Here is a 19,597-nt window from a genome sequence, read left to right as displayed (position 1 = left end):
CTGAGCTTCAGTCTTACAGAGCAGTCCTCCCCTGTATATTGTTGATTTTGCAGATTTTTTTTTTTCTGAAATGTTACAAAATATAGCAAGAAAGTTGATGAACTGATAACTGTGGGATGACTATTGTTAACTGTAGACCTGCAGACATAAACTGGTGGGCCAGTCTATCAGTCAAATTTCTCTTACGGGAGAGCAAAAGAGGCAGTGGTTTATTTTTAGATCTTTGCTGAGGTAGATAAGATCAGCTACACGTGTAAGTATCGGCCGATAACCAATCTCCCAAAATGAAGGGATTGGCACAGATAAATCAGCTGGGCAATAAATCGGCGTATCCCTACAAAATACGGCGCCTTTAAAGTCCTGGTTTTGCAGCATCTATATTTACGTCTTGGCTAAACCAAAGTCTAAATTGAGTTAATAATTCTAAGAATTGTTCAAAAAGTTGTAAAAAAAAATTTTTTGCAAAATTGTTCCAAACATCTCTCAAACTTAACTTTGATGCAGTAAATAGGTTTTTGTCTAACACATTTTCCTTTCTGGGTATTATTTTAGATTTAAAAGTGAGATTTCAGACCACAGGATCAGGTCTGGAGAGCCCTCAGCATCACAAAACAGCCCCTGTCAGTCTGACTCTCCATCTTTCAGAAGACCAAACATCAGGTACCAATAACCTTCCTTCTGTAGCTCTCCATCAAAAAGCAACAAAAGACACTGAACCTGCTTAATTCTCCATCCTCAGCGGGTCTCCATATGGAAGTCCATCACGTGCTCCATCAGACCACACAGAAAGGCTGAACACACAGTCTGAGAGAAAACAGAAGAATGAGAGAGTTGAGGAGAGGACGAAGGCGGAAGCAGCCAGCAGCTCTATTGAGGAGGACGTTATAACAGCAGCAAATGAGTCACTCTACAGCGAAAGTATCGCCTCTGCAGGGGACGAGAAAGGTACTGCACAGCAGGCACACTCTGTAGGTTCACGCATCCACTTAGTAATCAGAAGCTAATGGATATCTACTGCCAGCATAAAATCCCCAACGGAAAAGCACTGTTCCCATTAATTGTCCTGGCATTGAACAGTAAAGGTACAATATACAAATCTTGTCTGGTCCGTCAGGAGACACTACATCTGCGGCCACTGAGTACTCTCTAAAGTTTGACGAGTCCATGACGGAGGACGAGATAGAGGAGCGCTCTTTCCGTTCTCTGCTGCCGTCCGAAGCTCATCGTCGGGGAACCATGGAGAAGAAGTCGCACCATCAGAAGGAGGAAGGCGCAGTCTGCCTCAATGAAACGTTGGTCCCAGAGATGGGGTCATGCAGTTCCTTCAAGGTGAAAAGATGCCATATAAACTCTTCTTCTTCTGTTATCAATAAAAATCACTGCAAATTTTTAATCACAAACAATAACATTTATTCCTACTCTTGGCCCTCCTGCAGTCTCATGATGCACACATAGCCTTTTCTGGTGGACAGGACAGCTTTTCTCAGTTCACAATGGAAATGGTGCGTCAGTACATGAGGGATGAAGAGGTAAGACTGCAGCACCAGAGCTCTCTGCTCCATCTACGGCAGAAAGCCCTTAAGGAAAAGACGAGGACAGAAGTAGCCTGGCTTGAGCACCAAAAGAAAAAGCTGAGAGACAAAGGAGAGGATGACAAAATGCCACCAATCAGGAAGAAGCAAAGGGGACTTCTGCTTAAACTCCAACAGGAGCAGGTATGCTGGGATAAAAATGATGCTTTGGCTGTTACTCCTGTCTTTCTTTTATAAGGGGCCAGTGCTTTATCTTATTATACACCATGATGTTTTCTCAGGCTGAGATCAGGAGACTCCAGGAAGCCAACAGAGCAGCTAGAAAAGAAAGACAGTTGTTGCTGAAACAGCAGGAAGAGATAGAACGGATGAGAAACTCAACACTTAGACTGAAGGAGCGTCTCAAGTATGCAGAGGGAGACGCTCCCCCTGTAAGTACTCACTTACCCTCTGCAAAGGGAAGGAAGAATGGATTATTTGCTCTACAGAAGTAGAGCATGAAGCAATAAAGGAACTCACTGTGTGTCTGTCTCTTGTAACATCTGCAGGAGATGCCGGTGTCAGAGCCTTCAGGGTCTGAGAGACTTCCTGGTGAAAACCGCACCCCCTCTCCTTCGCTCTCCATTTCTGGAAGTGAAACCAGCAGCATCATGCAGAAGCTTAAGAAAATGCGATCTCACATGGATGAGAAGTAAAGATTTTGTTTTCATTTCTATACATTTATTGGTACCATTCATCGAGATTTCATTTATATATTATGGATTAGTTCACCACCTATAATTTTTGTTTTTCATACAATTTGTTTCCATCTTAACACAAGTTTAACATTTCATTTGTGCTTTACTGTCAGTGTGCTGATATTGCTCTATTCTTGCACTTACACTGCTGCAGTTAACTTTAGCTTTTACAGCTTTTCATATATAAAAAAATACTTTGTGAGAGATTATGAATATATCTTAATATGAGCAATTAATATTAACATCCATTTTCAGTAAAAGCAGATAAACACAGGGGTCAAACCCTTACATATAACTCTGCTTCAACACATCTGAATTCAAGGTGGGACGAATTGAAGGTGAATGACTTAATCACTTTGTGTTTAAGTCACTATTGAAAATAAATGCTTGCTTCTGAGGAAGCTAAGGTTTTTAATTGAACCGTGTTGGATCAGGGACTCATCTAAAGATTTCATACCCCTGCCATAGGGTTTAGTCTTATTTAAGACCTTGCAGTCTGAAAAATTGCATTTTTTAAAGTTTTCGCATTTAGACCTCAGCTATAAACGCTAAAGACCTTGTTGCCAGTTGGTGCCAAAGCAAAACAATTTCTAACATTTCGAACAAAAGGCCTGCATTTAATTATATTTTCAAATATATGTATATTTATCAATGATGTCATGCAGTCAGCAGCGGAGAAGAGAATGGTAAAAGTAACGATTCCGACCATAATGGTAGATTTTTGGTGTTTGCACACATCAGTGAAGAGTTTTATCAGATTGTTATAACACTAACTCACAATTCCTACCACAATAACATTTTCCCCAATAATAATAATAATAATAATAATAATAAACAATAGTGAGTGCAATTCCCCAGTCTGAAGCTGATGCTAGCTGAATATTTAATTTTTTTACCAAAGGAATATTAATTAATCTCTTTACACTTAGCTGTAATGACACATAACCATTTCCTCAACACTTTCTGTGCAATAGATCCACATTTACTCATATTACTCTCTCCCTTTCTCTCTACATGTTCTTTCCCTTTTTGTCTGTTCAACAATCTGTGTGTGTGCGTGCGTGCGTGTATGTGTGTGTTTCTATGCCCTTACGTGGCTCTTTTGACTTTGTCTGTTGCGTGCTTGTGTGTTGTAGACACTGTTCCCCTGTCCACTACTTCTTCTCTGTGTTCACGGCCCACCACTGGGCCTCCCTCAGTGTCTGTCTTCCCAACCTCCACCCTAAATTCCAGCTCTTTATCTACAACCAGTTGGTCAGGTACTGTACAGTGCTCTCTTTCTCTACCTAGCTCTGCTTGGCTCCACTCCCCCCTCCCCCCTCCAGGGAACATGCTTGTGTGACCCACTGGGACTTTGTGGAGGGTGGGCTGGTGGTTAATGCCTGATTTGAATGTGTGTGAGTGTGAGTGTGTGTTTTTCTTTTTTGTGGGGTCTGAGGAGGGTCTTTGGGAGAAGAGTTGAAATGAAAGCTACAAAGCCACCCATGGAAAGCTGCTAGAATAAAATAAGCTAATCTGACAGTTTCAACTTTGAATATAAAATTATTTATGTTTATTTTGAGTATTTCAGCTTTTACTGAAAAGGGAATCCATAAGTTTTATTTTATATGTCTGATATTCATGAAAGTACAAATTACTTGCTGCTTTTGATGGTTTACGGTTATGTTTATTTAATAGGAGTCTTCCTTGTTTTAATGGGAACCTTTATTTCTTTTCTTCAATTTAAGTATTTCCCCCTCCCCCCCCCCCCCCTTTTATATGAATTATGTTTAGAAAAAAAAATCCGAGGCCCTTTCTGATTGCTGCACATCAATGGGTTGTTCAACCTGCGGCCCAGTTATCGATGACAGGCACATTTTGCAATGAAACACTTTGGCTCACAAGTGAAAGATCTTGAAGAAAACAGATCCAAGATGGTGTCCTCCATCTCTGTAATGAGCTCTGTAAATCTTATCCTGCTCCTTTACTATCCAACTGTTGCATCGAATGGATAATAAGTACAGATGGTGCCTGGCTGTAATGGAGTTTAGTGTCCGAGTTGTCATCAGTATGCATTAGGTCAAGAGAAAAGCTTCCTAATTAGATCACGGCTAAATAATACTGCATTGTAATAGCACCCACAGCTGTGGTAGATAACACTGCAAACACATCTATACTTGACTTCTGCTTTTAATCTACAGTTGCAATGTTTTGCATGTAGAGCTTATAGAGTATAACATGGTTTGGAAGAAAAGGACACGTTTTCGGAACAGATAATAAAATACTACAATGTAGGCGTTTTTTAAAAAAGACAAAGCTGTCAGTGAGTTCCATATATTTTCATTTCATCTTTCAGTAATTGCTAAATATATCTGATGTGTGTGTGAGATCAGCAACCAACCCCTAGCTTTGAGTCTGATGCATGAATTTTAAATCTACACCCTTATTTTTCTACTCCTCTTTCAAACGGAGCAACATTTTATCACTTTTCATTTTTATTTTCTGGGTATATTATTTTTATTTAATATTTATAGTAATATTTCAGGCATGTATTGAATGTGTGTTTTTTTCCTGTGTGTTGCACAAAGGCTTGAGGTGAGTTTGCAGTAAAAACTGGAATGTCTTGGTGATTTGGGTGTTTTTGATTCTTTAGAGGTCCTGTTTAACATTTATTCTCTTTGTCTTGTTTCTTCTTTTTCCCTCATTTTATGCTGCTACTATTTACTTCATTTTCCACTTTCTTCTTTCACTCTACTCCCATCTTCCTTTGATCTTTTCTCCTTACATTTCCATCCTCTTTCTAAATCTATTGATCCACTTCCTCTTCATCCTTCGGTTCTTTTTTGTTTTGTGTTTCAACCATGCTCCTCTGCAGGTTTCTGACCAAGCGCGAGCAGCAGCTGATGCAAAGGCGACACCATGCTGAGGAGCTGCTCCAGTGGAAACAACAACTGGACAAGGAGGAGGCGGAGGTACGAAGGATGGAGAAAGAGGCCTTGGCCGCCTGGAACCAGAGAAGACCTCTGGACAAGGACCATAAAACACCTGAGAGCGTTGGAAAAGAGATCAGTGAAACTGGGTCACAGGCCTCTCACCACCAAAGCTTAGAGGCCAGATCTGACAGTGAAAAGGGTGAGACTGTGCTTTCAAAACAGTTTATTTCCTGGTTCTTATTGGAGGAGTTCAGGACTTAAATTCAACCAGATTTAACTTTTTAATTCATTTTTTACAACTTTTCCACCCTAAATCAGTTAGTTTATTTCCCCTATTAATTACCATAAAACAAGCTTATCTTTGATTCTGAAACAATAAATTCTGCAGCTTTTTGCTTAACAGTTTCAGGTGTGAATTTAGAACCCATTATTATTTTTTTATAGAATTCATATAATTATCTTTTAAATTTTTAATTTGTTTACTTTTCAGAGCTTGTAAGCGAGGACAATTGCTCCTCAATTACGACCGAGTCCAGTATACACACAGAGGCGGCGGCTTCTCAGCACCCACTCAGCGCGTCCTCAGCACCGCCGGCTTCAGTCGTTGAAACACCTCTGGCTTCCGTTCAGAGCAGCCATGCTACCTACACACAGGACTTTTCCACCGAGTCACAGTTACCTCCTGCAAAAGTAAAAGAAATATTTTGTGGTCACACTTCCAAGTTTAAAAATGTTGAGGATGTTTTGTTCGCACATACACACACACACATCCATAATTGATGCACATATTCCACTTATCAGTTTATCTGTAGTAAATGTCCCTCTTTCCATTCTTTCTCTTCCTGTCTGTTCTTTGCAGTCCTCTTCAGTCGAGGGCAGCCGCAGCCCTGCTGCCTCTCCATTAGACAGCAGCAGTAAGACCAAGATGCAACACCGCTCCACCTCCCGGACACACAGCAAGGTTTTCCCTGAGGTCCTCGGAGCCGCCACAGCTATGCCGTCTGGTAAGTTACTCTTCAGAAATACACACATTTTAGAGGCTTGGTGTTTTTTTTAAACTTGTTTTTAGATGAATATGGGAGAGATTAAGCAACAGAGTGGACATAATGCAGCCTATTGCTGGAACCATGTGGTTGAATGTGACGTGATGCTGCCAGAAGTACATTATGCGAGCACTTTACTGATGCCTAACTGCTTCGCTCTGGGATAGGAGAGGCAAAAACTGCATTTTGCTTAATGTACAACTGAAGTTTTGCTGGCTCAGTTTTGCAGTTAAATGTTTTATTCATTTAATTCACCGTCAGGCCACAAGCATAAACCTTTAAGCTGCATAATTCTCTCTGTTCATTGTGTTTATGAAAATGAACTTTACTCTCTCTCTTAGTAAAGAAAATGTACAGTAATACCACCAAAAATCTGTTCTAGTTTCTCTGGGCAAAATGGGGATTATCCTCTACAAAACATTGGACTAATACTGGGTTCACCTCCTAGCTGTGATTTTTTTTTTCTTTCTTTTTTTTCTTTTTTTTCCTAACATCTGAATTTTCTTGTAGAAAACATTTCAGACCAGAGTGACATCGAGAGTCGTATCAAGGCACTGAGGGAAGAGCTGAAGAAACGTAAGATCATGGCCCACCAGCTGAAAAAAGAGCAGAAGAAGCGGCACAAGGAGCGCCTGAAGGCACAGGAGGCAACTCTGTTGAAGAAACTGGAGGTAAATATGTTTGGATAGTCATACATGCATTTGAATTAATGTCTAACACTTTTAATTGTTTTGGCAAAATCTTAATAATTACACCTAATTTATTTGCACTATGTCCTTTCTTTTTTTTTTTAAGAACTACAACAACTTTATTGAGAAAACGAAGGCGGAACTGAACAAAGAGCCAGACTCGACTCCTGAGACGACATCACACATAAATGATTCCAGCTGCATTTTGGAGCAGTCATCTGTTAAACCCTCTTCACACAGGTACAGGAACGAACTGTTTCAGATAAAATCTAACAACATACAGAACCCTGCATAAATATTTCTACTTGGTTTTGATGCTGTTTTTCATGTAATCAGGTGAATTCTGACCACAACTAGATGCACTGAAGTTTTATTCAGGAATTTCTGAGTGAAAGCAAACTGAAAGCAAATTTACATAATAATTTTAAGCTTTGTATTTGTAAGGAACCATGTATAATTTCCTACTTCACATTAGAATGTAACTTAAATGCCTTTGAAAGGAACCCTATGTACATCATATTTTAAAAAACGTGGGAATCATTTTAATGCAAACTCTTTTTCAGGTCTGACGCGATCAAAAGCGCCACCTCTGACCGGACTCTTATTGATGCATCATTAGATCACAGTGAGTAGTTAATTATCGATGAGTAGCTTCCATATGAAATCTATTTAAAATGTAGCATAATTTTAAAAATATCCTACAATTCATACTTCTCTCCTGTTGTGGCAGATGCCATTCCTCAGCCGAACGATAGCAGAACCGCATCCAGAGATTTGCCCAAAGATTCTCCCAGTGTCGTCGTGTACAGCAGACCAGAAAGCAATCATCTATCAGAGCCTCTCTCAAGATCTTTTTTCAAGCCAGAGTCTGAGGAGGAGAAGGCTTTGTCTGATCACAGATCTGACATTGAGGAAGAGTTGGATGTGGAAGTGAACTCCAGGTCTGAGGACGAACAGTCTCGCCACCTTCTCAAGCTTGACTCTCAGGAGAAGCTAACTGCATCTGAAGGCGTTCTGCCTTTCGCTAAGGAGGAACACGAGCAGTCTCTGCCTGGCAGTTTAGATCAGGACGAGCCGAAGAAACGCAACAAAATACCCGAGGCGGAGGAAGCTGTGATGTCAAATAATATTACACCCGGAGCTCCTTTTTCAGCTGTTGTCAACCTGGAAGCTTCACCACATTCAAGCCGCAGCCCTTCACCCGCTGAGCACCCTCTCTCCCCACACTCAGAGGGCTTCTCGCTCAATAAAGATCCACTCATAAAGGATGTTGAGGCTTCTGCTGGAACCGACGGTTATCAGGAGGACTTTGAATCAGCTAATTCTTCCCCTAGGGACGAGCATATTTCTAAACATGAGTCTCAAAACTCCATTCCCTACACAGAAAGTAAGCATTCAACTGAGAAGTCACCCAGGGCAACCACTCCATTTGACCATCAAGATGGTGAAGAAGAAGAAGAAATACCTGAGGAGATGAGTCAGCATTCTGGCGTCGGTGAACAAAGCCACCATTCAGAAAAGTTACTGGAACTCCGGCCAAAGGAAGAAGATATAAAATTAGACAATAAGACAGAGTTTTCCAGCCAAGCACCTGCGTCTCCTCCACCCATCGAAGATGAAATGCCAGGTTTCCACCTTGGAGACCGGGTTCTTGTCGGAGGTGTTCAGCCGGGCACACTGAGATTTAAAGGGCAGACCAGCTTTGCCAATGGCTTCTGGGCTGGCGTGGAGTTGGACAAGTCTGAGGGGAGCAACAATGGCACTTATGATGGAGTTGTTTACTTTGAGTGTGAGGAATCGCACGGCATCTTTGCTCCTCCAGACAAAGTCTCCCACCTCCCAGACAAGTTTGAGCTCTATGCAGACACCACAGAAGATGAGGACTCGTTCTTCGACGACTTATCTGACAAAGGCGAGAAAAAACACAAAAAGGTTAAAGACGGTTCTCCAAAATGGGAAGATCCAGAAATGCAAAATGAACAAACGTCTGACAAGGAAACTAAATCCAAAGACGAAATGGTTTTGGATGAGAACGATCAGATTCCACTCAAGAACAAAGCCCACCTCAATTCACAGCACCAGAAAGAACCTGAGCATCAGATTTGTAACGGCAACATCATTTTGGACTTTACTGACGAATCTCGCACATTCCTCATCCCGGACGAAGACAGAATGGAGGAGAAGAATGAGAAGACGACCGCAATTATTGAGAGAAACGATGTTGATATCAAGGAGGATTTGATTCCTATGGATGAAATCAAGACTGATAAGAGAGAACAGAAGAGCAGGGATCTGGTGGAGACATTCGCAGAGGAGCTCATCAACAACTTTATCAAAGATTCCTTTAAGCAATGCGTTGACATAAAAAGGGCGAAGGAAGACAAGATCAGAAATGCCAACCAGTCCGATGGATGTTCGTTTGTTGAAAATAACGACGAAAAGTGGATCTCTTCAGTGGAGCAAAAAGATAACCTGCCCTTCTTTCTGCCGGCTGAGAAGGAGGAGCTGTCTTCTCCTGAACTGTGCAACAGATCAGTGAGTGTGTTTCTGATTCTTGTTTAAGAGAAATTTTAAAACACCTGAAGTAAATCTCAAATAACGTGTGATGATGCAAGTTCTGGAAAATGACCTCCGGCTAATCAGTGAGAAAACACCAGCTGGGATATGACTTCTAGTTCTGGCAAACAGAAGTTGTTTATTTGAACTGGAGGTTTTTTAATGTGTACAGTCAAAGTCCAGCCTTGTGTTGACGGACTATTGATGCGCTGGCAAAACTGAAAGTTGTTTTATCTTTCCCAGCAGAAAGCACGATAATGATTAAAGTGTAAAAGTATCAAATACTTTTACACTACTTTTACAATAATATGATTAGACCAGTGCTGACCTCTTACTTGTACTTGCAAAAATCCTTTGTGCTCTCTAATTTGAGACTGAAAAAAAGTATTTTCTTTCCCCCCAGGAGAGTCCAGTGTTTGGCCCCAGTGGTCAAGAGAAGCTTGCTAAGCGTCTGGCTGAGCTGGAGCTGAGTCGTGAGCTGCTGGAGGATCTCGGTGATGATCAGGACTGGTTTGATGAGGACTTTGGGCTCAGCTCACGGAGACACCAGCAGAGACTCAAACAGAAAGAAGAGCTGGGAGGTGAACTTGGGAGGTCAGCCTCATCATCAGGGCCGCACATGGGGGAGATGGTTTCATCGTTAGGTGGGGAATCACAGGTGAAGACCCCACCGAGACCTGAGCTACCCCTCCCCTTACCTCCCAAACTACCCGAGCAGCCCGCCATGGTTGTGCCCCACTCGGCCACAGAGGTGGAGAAAATGGTCCATTCTGCCACACAGGAGATCTGGGAGACCTTTGACCTGGGAAGGGAGGGGTCTCTTATCCTTGAACATCTTCCAAAGCCGACGCCTTCCCCGGAGTATTTAGGTAAAGAGTCCAGCAGCCAGGACCAGGAAGCCCTCTCCATCAGCAGCTACAAAAAGGTAAAACTAAGGGGGGACAAACCCTCTTAGGGGACAAGGAGATAAAATTGACAAAACCAGCCTCATACCAAAGGTCTGAGTGTTTGAGTTTTTGTTTTTTTAAGTAACTAAAAGGATTAAGAGTTTTTGTCATAAGTCCAAAATATCTTGGCAGTTTTTAACTAGAAACATTGAGAGCACTGACTTACCCAGGGATTTTATGAGCACTATTTATTTCTTGGCTCCAATACCAAACCAAGTCGCTTAAGATGCTAATACCGAGTGCCAGCCTAACACTGAGTTTATTTTAAAAAGTCTCCCGCTTAGTACAGCTCAGAATTATTCCTGTTCATAGCGATTTTTACCAATTTACTAATGTGTCTTTTGACCGGAAAGAATAGCGTTTTGGATTGGCTCAGCCAGACTTGGATTTGCTCAATAATCTGTGAACAGAGCTAAATGTTAGTCATGTTAAAGAGACTTTCCAACTTCAAAGACTTGTCACCAAAAATAGTCAGTCAAAGGTTCACTGGAGGTTTAATTGACACATTTAAGCGTCTTGATCTGGTCATTTCTTTTCCTTAGGCTGTGTATGACCTGACATGGGAGATACTGAAGGAGATTTTTGCTGAAGACCCGAACACTGATCAGCCTCAGTGGGTCAAACCACGGCAAGTCAAGTCCTCCTCCATTCACAGAGTCAAGACGTCTGGAGACATCAGCAAAATTCAGGTAAAGTTCTGCAGCAGATACCAAATATCCGGTGTGACTTTTCCATACAGGATTGTTTAATTAGACCACTTTAGAAAGCATATTAGTGTTTACACGTAATAACACACTTTATCATGCATTAACTCTGATCTATTCTGATCTGTTGCAAATGTTTTTTTTTGTTTTTTTTTTCCTTTTTTATTAATGAGTGCTCTGTCAGAGGTGAGCTATACTACTGTATTGTTTATGCAGCCCTTTGCACAGCACCAAACCACAGCACCACCCAGTCTCGGTTTTCATATATTTTGAGTGGCACTTATTTTGATTTTGATATATTTTTGGTTATTTTGCATTTTAAGACTTTAAAACATGAGATAACCTAAGATGATTTTTTTTATGCTGCACAGGAATTTGTCACGGAAGAAGTGTTGAAACTGTACGGTCTGACACAAGATGAGAATCAAAAGACCGACTGGCAGAAGATGCTCAAATTTGGCAGGAAGAAGCGGGACAGAGTGGATCACATACTGGTAGGACCTAAATATTTTATATTTCTGTGTTGTTTGAAATTGTGGGTGTTTGAAACATAAAATATTACACCTGATTTAAAAAAATGCCTTTTTATATTCTGCTCTGGGTTGAAACCAGTTTGTCTCTCATGTGTTGTTAATTTAACTTCTTAAAAGTGTCTCTAAAAAGGATTACACATTTTATTAATTTTTTGCTATTTTGTACAAATTTAATTTTGATTTCTAAATTTAAAAGTAGAGTCTTTAATCCTTATTGATTAAATTAAATTGTGGAACATAATTTGGTCACAAACTACTTCTTTGTTGTTTGAAATAGTTGTGCTGCTGTTATGCAAATTAGTGAAATAGTTATGCTTCCATCAGCAGCTTTATTTGCATTTTACAGCTTGTTCACAAGACAGGCCAAAGCTTTTGTTTTAAATATGTTCATACTCGGCTCTAAAGGGGAAAAGTGGCAATTTTTTTTATTTGACAGCATTTTGTAAGCTCAGCAATTGAATTAAAGATTAAAAATTACTGTTAACTTGCACCTTGTCGTTGTGGTTTATTATGAAACCAGACACGATGATTAAGTTACTACAACAGGATGCAATATGGAAATTTTACACCAAAACAGGAAGATTATGATCCGGTTTTCTCTCTCAGTCTTTCAAGTTGAGCCTGTTTTTGTCTGTCAGGTCCAGGAGCTCCACGAGGAAGAGGCCCAGTGGGTTAACTACGACGAGGACGAACTGTTTGTCAAGATTCAGCTGGCAGACAGCATCTTTGAGGCTTTGCTGAAGGACACTGTAAACACTTTCACACTAATTTCTGACAAGAGAGCCAAAAGAGGAGCTCTCTCCTGACCGCCTGGATTTCAAAACACGACTTCTTGCTCAGTCCTGGTGTCTCCTCGCCACTGTGAAATTCAAACCTAACTCTAAAACTTCATCTGGTCATCTTCCAGTAGGAACTCTCTTGATGCCTTCAGTTCCACTGTTTTCTTAACAGCTGAGCAGACTGCGGCTGTAGCTTTTACTTGCTGAATTTTCCTCCACTGTAGTTTTTGGTTTAATTTGTTTCACACACAGAATGCCTCTTCAGCAACCCCTGCCTTCCCAAACCACAGAGCCACCCAGTCTCAGTTCTCACCTCATTGACTGGTCATTTTCATTCCTCCCAGTTGAGACTAATTGGGGTGGACTGTGCCATGAGAAAGTCCATGAGTGCTGCTAAACTGGTTGTTCCACCGTGGATCTAAATGTACTCTCCATGCAGAAGAACTATGTATTAATTGAACTTATGTGGAATGTTTTGAAAAAAAAAAAAAAGCAATAGATTAATAATTGAATTAATGAAATTGCACAGCGCAATCTGTTATTTGATGGTAGGCTTTGGTTTTTCATGTCCATATGAAGGTATTTGTCTGAATATTGTGGGAAGTTTTGACCTGCACTGTTCCCACTGCAGACGATAATTACTTCATGCCTGGACTTGGGCAAAACCAGCACATGCTCAGTTGCACTGAAGTCAGCAGAAAATGGTTGGAATGGTTTTAGAGTTACGGTAATAAAAAAACTAAAAAAACAGTGCAACACACCATGGACGTGAAAACCCTTACATGTCTCCGATCAGACTGCATTATATTGGCACATTAAAAAAAAAAAATCTGATCTATTAAGTTGTTTTTTTGCCTTCTTAATTATTTATTTTAAGGAAATGTTTGACTGGTGGAGAAGACAAAATCTGAAATGTAAATGGTTGTCGACATGCAGAGAGGACATATTTTAACATTGTATAAAGAGAATCTAAAGTTGTTGTTGAAGCACAATTGAAAAATGTGAATGTGAATATAGCAATACATTATGTAAGAGGAACCAGAAGAACGGAGAGAAACTGTTTTAATCCTTGAAGCTGTAATGTTACTAATTAACTAAGGCTGTCTGACCGACTGCTGTCCAGTTACTTAGTGCAATCACTGTGCCCCACCTTCATACTGGATGTAAATATTTGGTGTGGATTTCGACCTTGAATGAAAATGCCTCTCCATGGAGTCTTTTTTGCTTTACTATAGTAGGTTTTTGTGCAAGCTAATAAAATTGTAAAATATGCAAGTGGGACACAGACGACTGGCAGCAGGCTTGACTTGACAATTGATCAATTATGGAGGAGTACTGAAATTGCTGGATATGTGAAACTTTCTCCTTCCTTCAGCCGATTAGTTTTCTCCAAACGCAGAGAAACCTCTCCCGCCCCAAATGACGTGCGATTTTGTAGCATCATGTGTTTTCCTGCAAAATTACTGCGTCTCCAGACAAGCCTTATGAAGCACCCTGTTTGTTCACTCAGAGAAAATTCTCCATTTTCCATTCAAGTGCCTCTTTGCGTTTAGTACTCTGTGTGTTGATCTCTCAACATCCTCTGGACCTGTTTTCTTTGAATGTGTCGTTTCTCGTCTGTATTCCGCCATTTTTGCAAAAGAAACCTCCAAACAAACGGCTGCTCTTCCTAGCTTCCTGTCCTCAACTTTCTGCCTTATCGAGAACATTTTTCACATCCCTGTCACTCCCCTGCGCCTCAGCACGAGCCAAACGCTATCCAAGGAAGTCCAAAAGTCTCCGTCTTTTTTGTCAACTCGCTCTTAACTGATGTACCTTAAGAAACGAGCCGACAGTCCACTTGTGAGTGACTCCAACCTACAGCGCGAGTCACTGCGCTGATGCCTCTGAGCACATCCAAGGGCTTATTTGTATTCTCCGGCTTTGATCAAACAAAACTCTGTACAGGCTGTGTGTGGCAGAGCTCTCTAATCCTCATTGACTGTTTAGAGTGAAAGTGACCTTAAACTGAGTTTTTCTTTCTTTTCTTTTTTTTTATTATTTTTTTTTTGTTCAATTGGTGTATAGTTAGTGTACAAAAAGACCAAAACCATTTGATACCAGAATCGCCATGCTGTAAAAGTCTTTATGTCTGCTCTAAAGGCATATGTTATTTAATTTTGACACCTGCAGGATGTTCTGGAATTGCCCCTTTTAATTAATTGTGTTTGGGATTAAGTTAATTTCCCATCTGTATCTATGCAGTATTTGGTCATCTTCAGTAGTTTTGATGTACAAACAAAGCAGCTGATGAAGTCGTAGCGTCTGTTTTGGTCTGAGGTCAGTTTTCTTCATAACAATGTAGCATAGCTTTAACCCTTAGAAAAACAAATTGGCTTTGTAACAGTAAAAATAAAAAACAATTACATGGATTCAACATATTTATGGCAGTAACTTAGCATAGATCCTCCCCCCGCCCTACCTTTGGAAATGTTTGTGAATATTTATAATGTCCTGGCGAGACGCTGATGGGTGTAAATACTCTGTCGATCAAGTTTGACCCACTGTTACTGTAACCTAAACGATTGTTGTAAAATAAATACTGTTTACTTTGCAAATATGTTCATAGTATATATTTGTTAACTAAATACAATTTGAAACTGTAAATAAAGCTTCCACTGGTTTCTACGTGAACAAGTTGTGCCGTCATGTTTTTCTGCTGGGTGCAATATGTGCAAAAGTAATTACCTCGAGTTCTTCCAGCGCCGACAGCCAGCGGAGGGCTTTTCCCCTCCATGTTTACTTTCGCAACTGAGCTCGGATGTTGTGGTTTGTCTGCTGGTTTCTGTAAAAACTGAGAATTACATGTTGTCAGTGTGGCATTGTACCAAGTCGTTTTATAGGCACAGATCGTCTTATGTGGAAACGGAGCATCAATTAGTTTAGTTAAGTGTTGTAAACAGATTTTAAGTGAGTTTCCCTTTTTTTTTTGTGCGAGACGATTCACTGACAAACATCAAGTGTCTTTATGGTCAAGTGTGGATACTTCAAGGAGATTCGCTGTAGGAGTTTTACTCTAAGCTTGATTTAATTGGGTTTGTATAAAGAAAAACAAGATTTTAAAATGAACCCTGCTGTGTTGTGTACATGTCTAAGCAGACTGAACTGAATCAGCTGATCTGCAGTTCAAACTGCACAGCTGTAAATAGATTGAAACTGACTTTAGAATAATGAAAAACTTTTTTTTTTTATTGAAAACCAGCAAAAGCTACATTTTGGCATCTTACACAACCTTAGGCAGAAGCTAGCATGAAAACATCAACATATCCAAAGGTCAAACCCGGGCTGAGTTTTTCTGTCTGAACCATGGATTTTTGAAAGCTTTGTATGGGTTTTTAAAACCTGTGGAGAAAAGTTACTGAAATCATCTAATCTCTTTCCAGTTTCTCAGGCATAGAAGGAGACGCTGGAAAGAACCAGTAATAATTGAGCCTCTTCATTAATTTGAACTTCTCCAAATATGTAAATCAACATTCCTGAGGTTCGCCTTACACCTCTCTTACCTCCACAGGGGTTTGAGATTTCACGTGTTCTGGCTCATTTTGAACTGCATGTTGCTTTTCTTGTCTGGTACGTAGTTTCATGTTTATATTTCTGAAAAGAGAGCCCCAGGGGGACTTGGTTATTTGAGATGGTATGACTTTCTCCTTGTGCAATGCTTTGCATCATTTGTGTTGCGTAGACTGAGTGACAGTGTTTTCTCTGAGTAGTTGTGGTGATATTGATCTCTGTGACATGATACTCATGCAAATCAACCAGGGGGTCCAAGAGTCGCACAGCTGTTCAACTGTCCAACAGCAGATCTTGGTCTTTATCCACGGAGATTTTGCCAAACTCTTTCGATTTTTCACAATATTACTCATCTTTACATTGCATGTTTTCCATGTTTTCATCGTGGGTTTGGCACAAATGGCACAGGGCGGAAAGCGACCAAGATTTAAAAAAAGAATAAATATATGTTAGCTGTTTGGACAGGTTTTCTGTTGCTTTGTTGAATGCATTGCAAATGTTTTCCAGGTATTTTTGATAATTTACAGCGTTAAATTATCAGAAGGAGGTTAAGATCAACCCAAAAATAAAGGTCTTGTCCAGATTACTACTGCACCAGCACAAAGGTATAGAAAAGCTTAGGTTTTATTGAGTTTTGTTAACTTTGCAATAAATTGCATTCAATCTGAATAAAGTTAATTGCAACCTAGAGATAGTATGCAAATCGGTAGCATAAAAACTGAATTTCTGTGTGTCAAGAAAAGTATCCAAACCTTTTATTTTAACAATAAATGCAGGGATTTTATGCTATCGGTTTCCCACTAATAGTCACTGAGCATCTAAAACACATGTTCCCTCTTCCTTGGGGTAAAACATGTTATTTCTAATCATTTTAAAAAATCTACTGCGACATCAGTCTTGCTTCCTGTGTGCGCGAGGCACCGTGTTTCTCTCTACGTCGGTTTCACAGCGCCTTCATCTCCTAGTTTATCTCTGTTTTGTCAGAGACCGGTGGAAGGGGAGAGCTTGTCTTTGCTGCTCTGTGGGTTTTGGCACTTCGCTCGGCAGTGGGAGGGCCCACTCAGGGTGCTGACCTAAAACAAATAGTGGGCAGAACAAGTTGAGAGAAGTTTGTGACAGCGGTTCAGAGCGTGTCGCAGCTCGAGAGTCGCGGCTAGCGGTGCAGCTGTTGCTCGGATGGGGAAGATGGCGCGGCGCTGCGGCCGTGCCACGTCTCGGTTTAGTGAAGAACACGAGATTTCTGTCAGCATGACAGCGACTGCAGCCTTTTTCATCTGCTTGTGTCTCGCCTTTCCTCCTGCCGCCGAGGCCGGACTGTACACGGCTTCGGACCAGATCGTGCTGCTGTCAGAGCAGAATGTGGGCTCGGTTCTGGTTAACTCCTCCGCTGCTATGGTCGTGGAGTTTTACGCGTCGTGGTGCGGACACTGCATCTCGTTTTCTCCCATTTATAAAAAGCTGGCCAGAGACATCAAAGGTTGGTATGGACCTGCTGCTTGTTTCACCCGGATGCACAGAATATTCTTGTTTACACAGTAATGTTATTCTGACTGCCTGGTGTAATACGCTGCCAAATGAGCTTTCATGTAACTTTTTCTCAAATAGTTTTTAGTAGTAAGTGCACAGAATTAAACTAGACATACTATGAGATATTAAATAAAGGAACATTAATGCAATCCTGTTTTGATGTCGCAAAATACTATTGGAATACAAATAATATTGTTGTTACCTACAGGGTGATGCAAAGCCAGCCAAAGGTATATGCGGAATATGAGGCTGTATGTGAGCCCTTTATTGATGGGGGGGAGGGGGGGCAATTAGAAATGCTTCCACATAGCATGTTGAAAAATTTGCACATTTGAATGCTGCAGTGCAGACATAGCAGCTGGTTTATATAATAGCATTCTCACAAATCAATACAAAATTAGAGATGGCAGGCTTGTTATTTTATTTATTTTTATTTTTTAAGATGGTAAATGTCCATTTTGCTCCTGGCACAACTTTGATTACTCACTAGCTTCTGCTTGGTTCATACAAAATGGAAGCACAAAGAAAGTTAGGTCTATGTACCAGGAGTAAGCTATTAACTGCTCACACCTTCACCATAGAATCCCATGTAAAATGAAAAAAAAAAATGTGGGCCCTGGTTTGAGATTAAGTGTTGACTTATTTTGCAGTCATTTCTTAACTTCTCCATGCACAAGTCAAAAAAGAAAAACACTACTGAAAAAATAAATACAAGAAACAGTTCAACAATCTTGCTTTGATTCTTAGATTTAAAAAAAAAAGTGATTCAGCACAGGTGATATAAAGATGGTGTTATGTTGGCTGTTGAACGATGAGGTTAACAAAAAGTAAATCACATTTTGTTTATGGTTCATTCGGCCATGGCCCTTAGATCTGACGTGGGTACTATAAAAGCTGTAAACTAAAAGCATAGGCAGCCCAAAATTCAATGAGATCCTGAGCGCATATATATATATATATATATATATATATATATATATATATATATATATATGTATGTATTTGTTATGTCTCTGTCGTATGTGAAGATATGTGTGCAACTTTTGTCAGCAAGTCCAGGGAGAATGTAGTTTATCTTTGCCTAAGTAGCAGCAGCAAAGTTTTCTTATTTCATGTACCAATTTGCTGTTGGTCATATTGTACCTAAGCAACGACTCCCAAGACCTTGAAACAGAAAGTTGACAATGTTTCTTTCAGCTCCCAAACTTTGCCATTCAGATAGCAACCTTCTCTTCTGCGTCAGAATTCTTATCGAAAAGCTTCTTTCCAGTGTATTTTCTAGTCAGACAAGCCATTGGAAAGTTTCTGTGAAAAATTTAGAGCTAAAAATGCATAATTCATTATTTCAGTCTTTCTTTGGACTGGATTTTCTTCTACCAGCATTGCATCTGCTGGGGCAGCAAGCTGTTGTTGTCTGTCTGTTAAATAGAGCATGTGATCTAATTAAATAGTTTTTATTCTAGGCTCTATTGTGACTCTAAATAACATCCTGTCAAGGCTGTTTCTGTAGCTCATTTACAGAAGAGTGAGAGCAAATAATAATAGAAAACAGTAAGGGGTAAAGAATCTGATGAGGCTTGAGTTGGTGTGTTGCCACTGACAGCTTGGTTTGCAGGAATGAATAAAAAAACTTGAGAATAGTTTATTGACATGTAGGTATTATTAAATATCTAAATATTATTACATTGTTTTATTTTTTGGTTACATTTATGTCAATGAGAACTGTTGCCTTGCAGCAAGAAGGTCCTGGGTTCGATTCCCGGCCCGGGTCTTTCTGCATGGAGTTTGCATGTTCTCCCTGTGCATGCGTGGGTTTTCTCCAGGTACTCCGGTTTCTTCCCACAGTACAAAAAAAACATTACTGTCAGGTTAATTGGTCTGTCTAAATTCTCCCTAGGTGCGAGTGTGTGTGTGCATGCATGGTTGTGTGTGTTTGTGTTGCCCTGCGACAGACTGGCAACCTGCCCAGGGTGACCCTGCCTCTCGCCTGGAACGTTAGCTGGAGATAGGCACCAGCAACCCTCCTGACCCCATTAAGGGACAAGGGTGTAAGAAAATGGATGGATGGATGGATTTATGTCAATGTTCA

General features: G+C 40.4%; 2 protein-coding genes across 3 annotated transcripts in view; both read left to right on the top strand.

Moving 5' to 3' along the window:
• cep350 (centrosomal protein 350) overlaps window positions 1-15,108 on the top strand; it is a 34,333-nt gene extending 19,225 nt beyond the window's left edge. The window contains exons 21-38 of one of the 2 annotated variants that reach the window (XM_081606407.1): window positions 553-660; window positions 740-945; window positions 1,115-1,329; window positions 1,437-1,715; window positions 1,814-1,963; window positions 2,081-2,223; window positions 3,406-3,528; window positions 5,124-5,380; window positions 5,672-5,871; window positions 6,041-6,185; window positions 6,735-6,895; window positions 7,020-7,153; window positions 7,477-7,538; window positions 7,644-9,448; window positions 9,873-10,394; window positions 10,959-11,105; window positions 11,492-11,614; window positions 12,292-15,108. In XM_081606407.1, coding sequence (XP_081462533.1) covers window positions 553-660; window positions 740-945; window positions 1,115-1,329; window positions 1,437-1,715; window positions 1,814-1,963; window positions 2,081-2,223; window positions 3,406-3,528; window positions 5,124-5,380; window positions 5,672-5,871; window positions 6,041-6,185; window positions 6,735-6,895; window positions 7,020-7,153; window positions 7,477-7,538; window positions 7,644-9,448; window positions 9,873-10,394; window positions 10,959-11,105; window positions 11,492-11,614; window positions 12,292-12,459 — 4,948 coding nt within the window. In that variant the 3' untranslated portion in view covers window positions 12,460-15,108. The remainder of the gene's footprint in view (window positions 1-552; window positions 661-739; window positions 946-1,114; window positions 1,330-1,436; window positions 1,716-1,813; window positions 1,964-2,080; window positions 2,224-3,405; window positions 3,529-5,123; window positions 5,381-5,671; window positions 5,872-6,040; window positions 6,186-6,734; window positions 6,896-7,019; window positions 7,154-7,476; window positions 7,539-7,643; window positions 9,449-9,872; window positions 10,395-10,958; window positions 11,106-11,491; window positions 11,615-12,291) is intronic. The other variant, XM_081606408.1, reaches the window with a different exon arrangement.
• Window positions 15,109-16,933: 1,825 nt separating this feature from the next.
• The window catches only part of qsox1 (quiescin Q6 sulfhydryl oxidase 1), a 30,016-nt gene continuing 27,352 nt past the window's right edge, over window positions 16,934-19,597 (top strand). Inside the window, exon 1 of the mRNA XM_008407912.2 lies at window positions 16,934-17,458. Coding sequence (XP_008406134.1) covers window positions 17,158-17,458 — 301 coding nt within the window. The 5' untranslated portion in view covers window positions 16,934-17,157. The remainder of the gene's footprint in view (window positions 17,459-19,597) is intronic.

The sequence above is a fragment of the Poecilia reticulata genome, chromosome 4 (assembly GCF_904066995.2).
Source record: "Poecilia reticulata chromosome 4, P_reticulata-male-v2, whole genome shotgun sequence".
NCBI lineage: Eukaryota > Metazoa > Chordata > Actinopteri > Cyprinodontiformes > Poeciliidae > Poecilia > Poecilia reticulata.
Note: the sequence above shows the minus strand (reverse complement) of the source record. Positions and strands in the feature narration are given on the sequence as shown.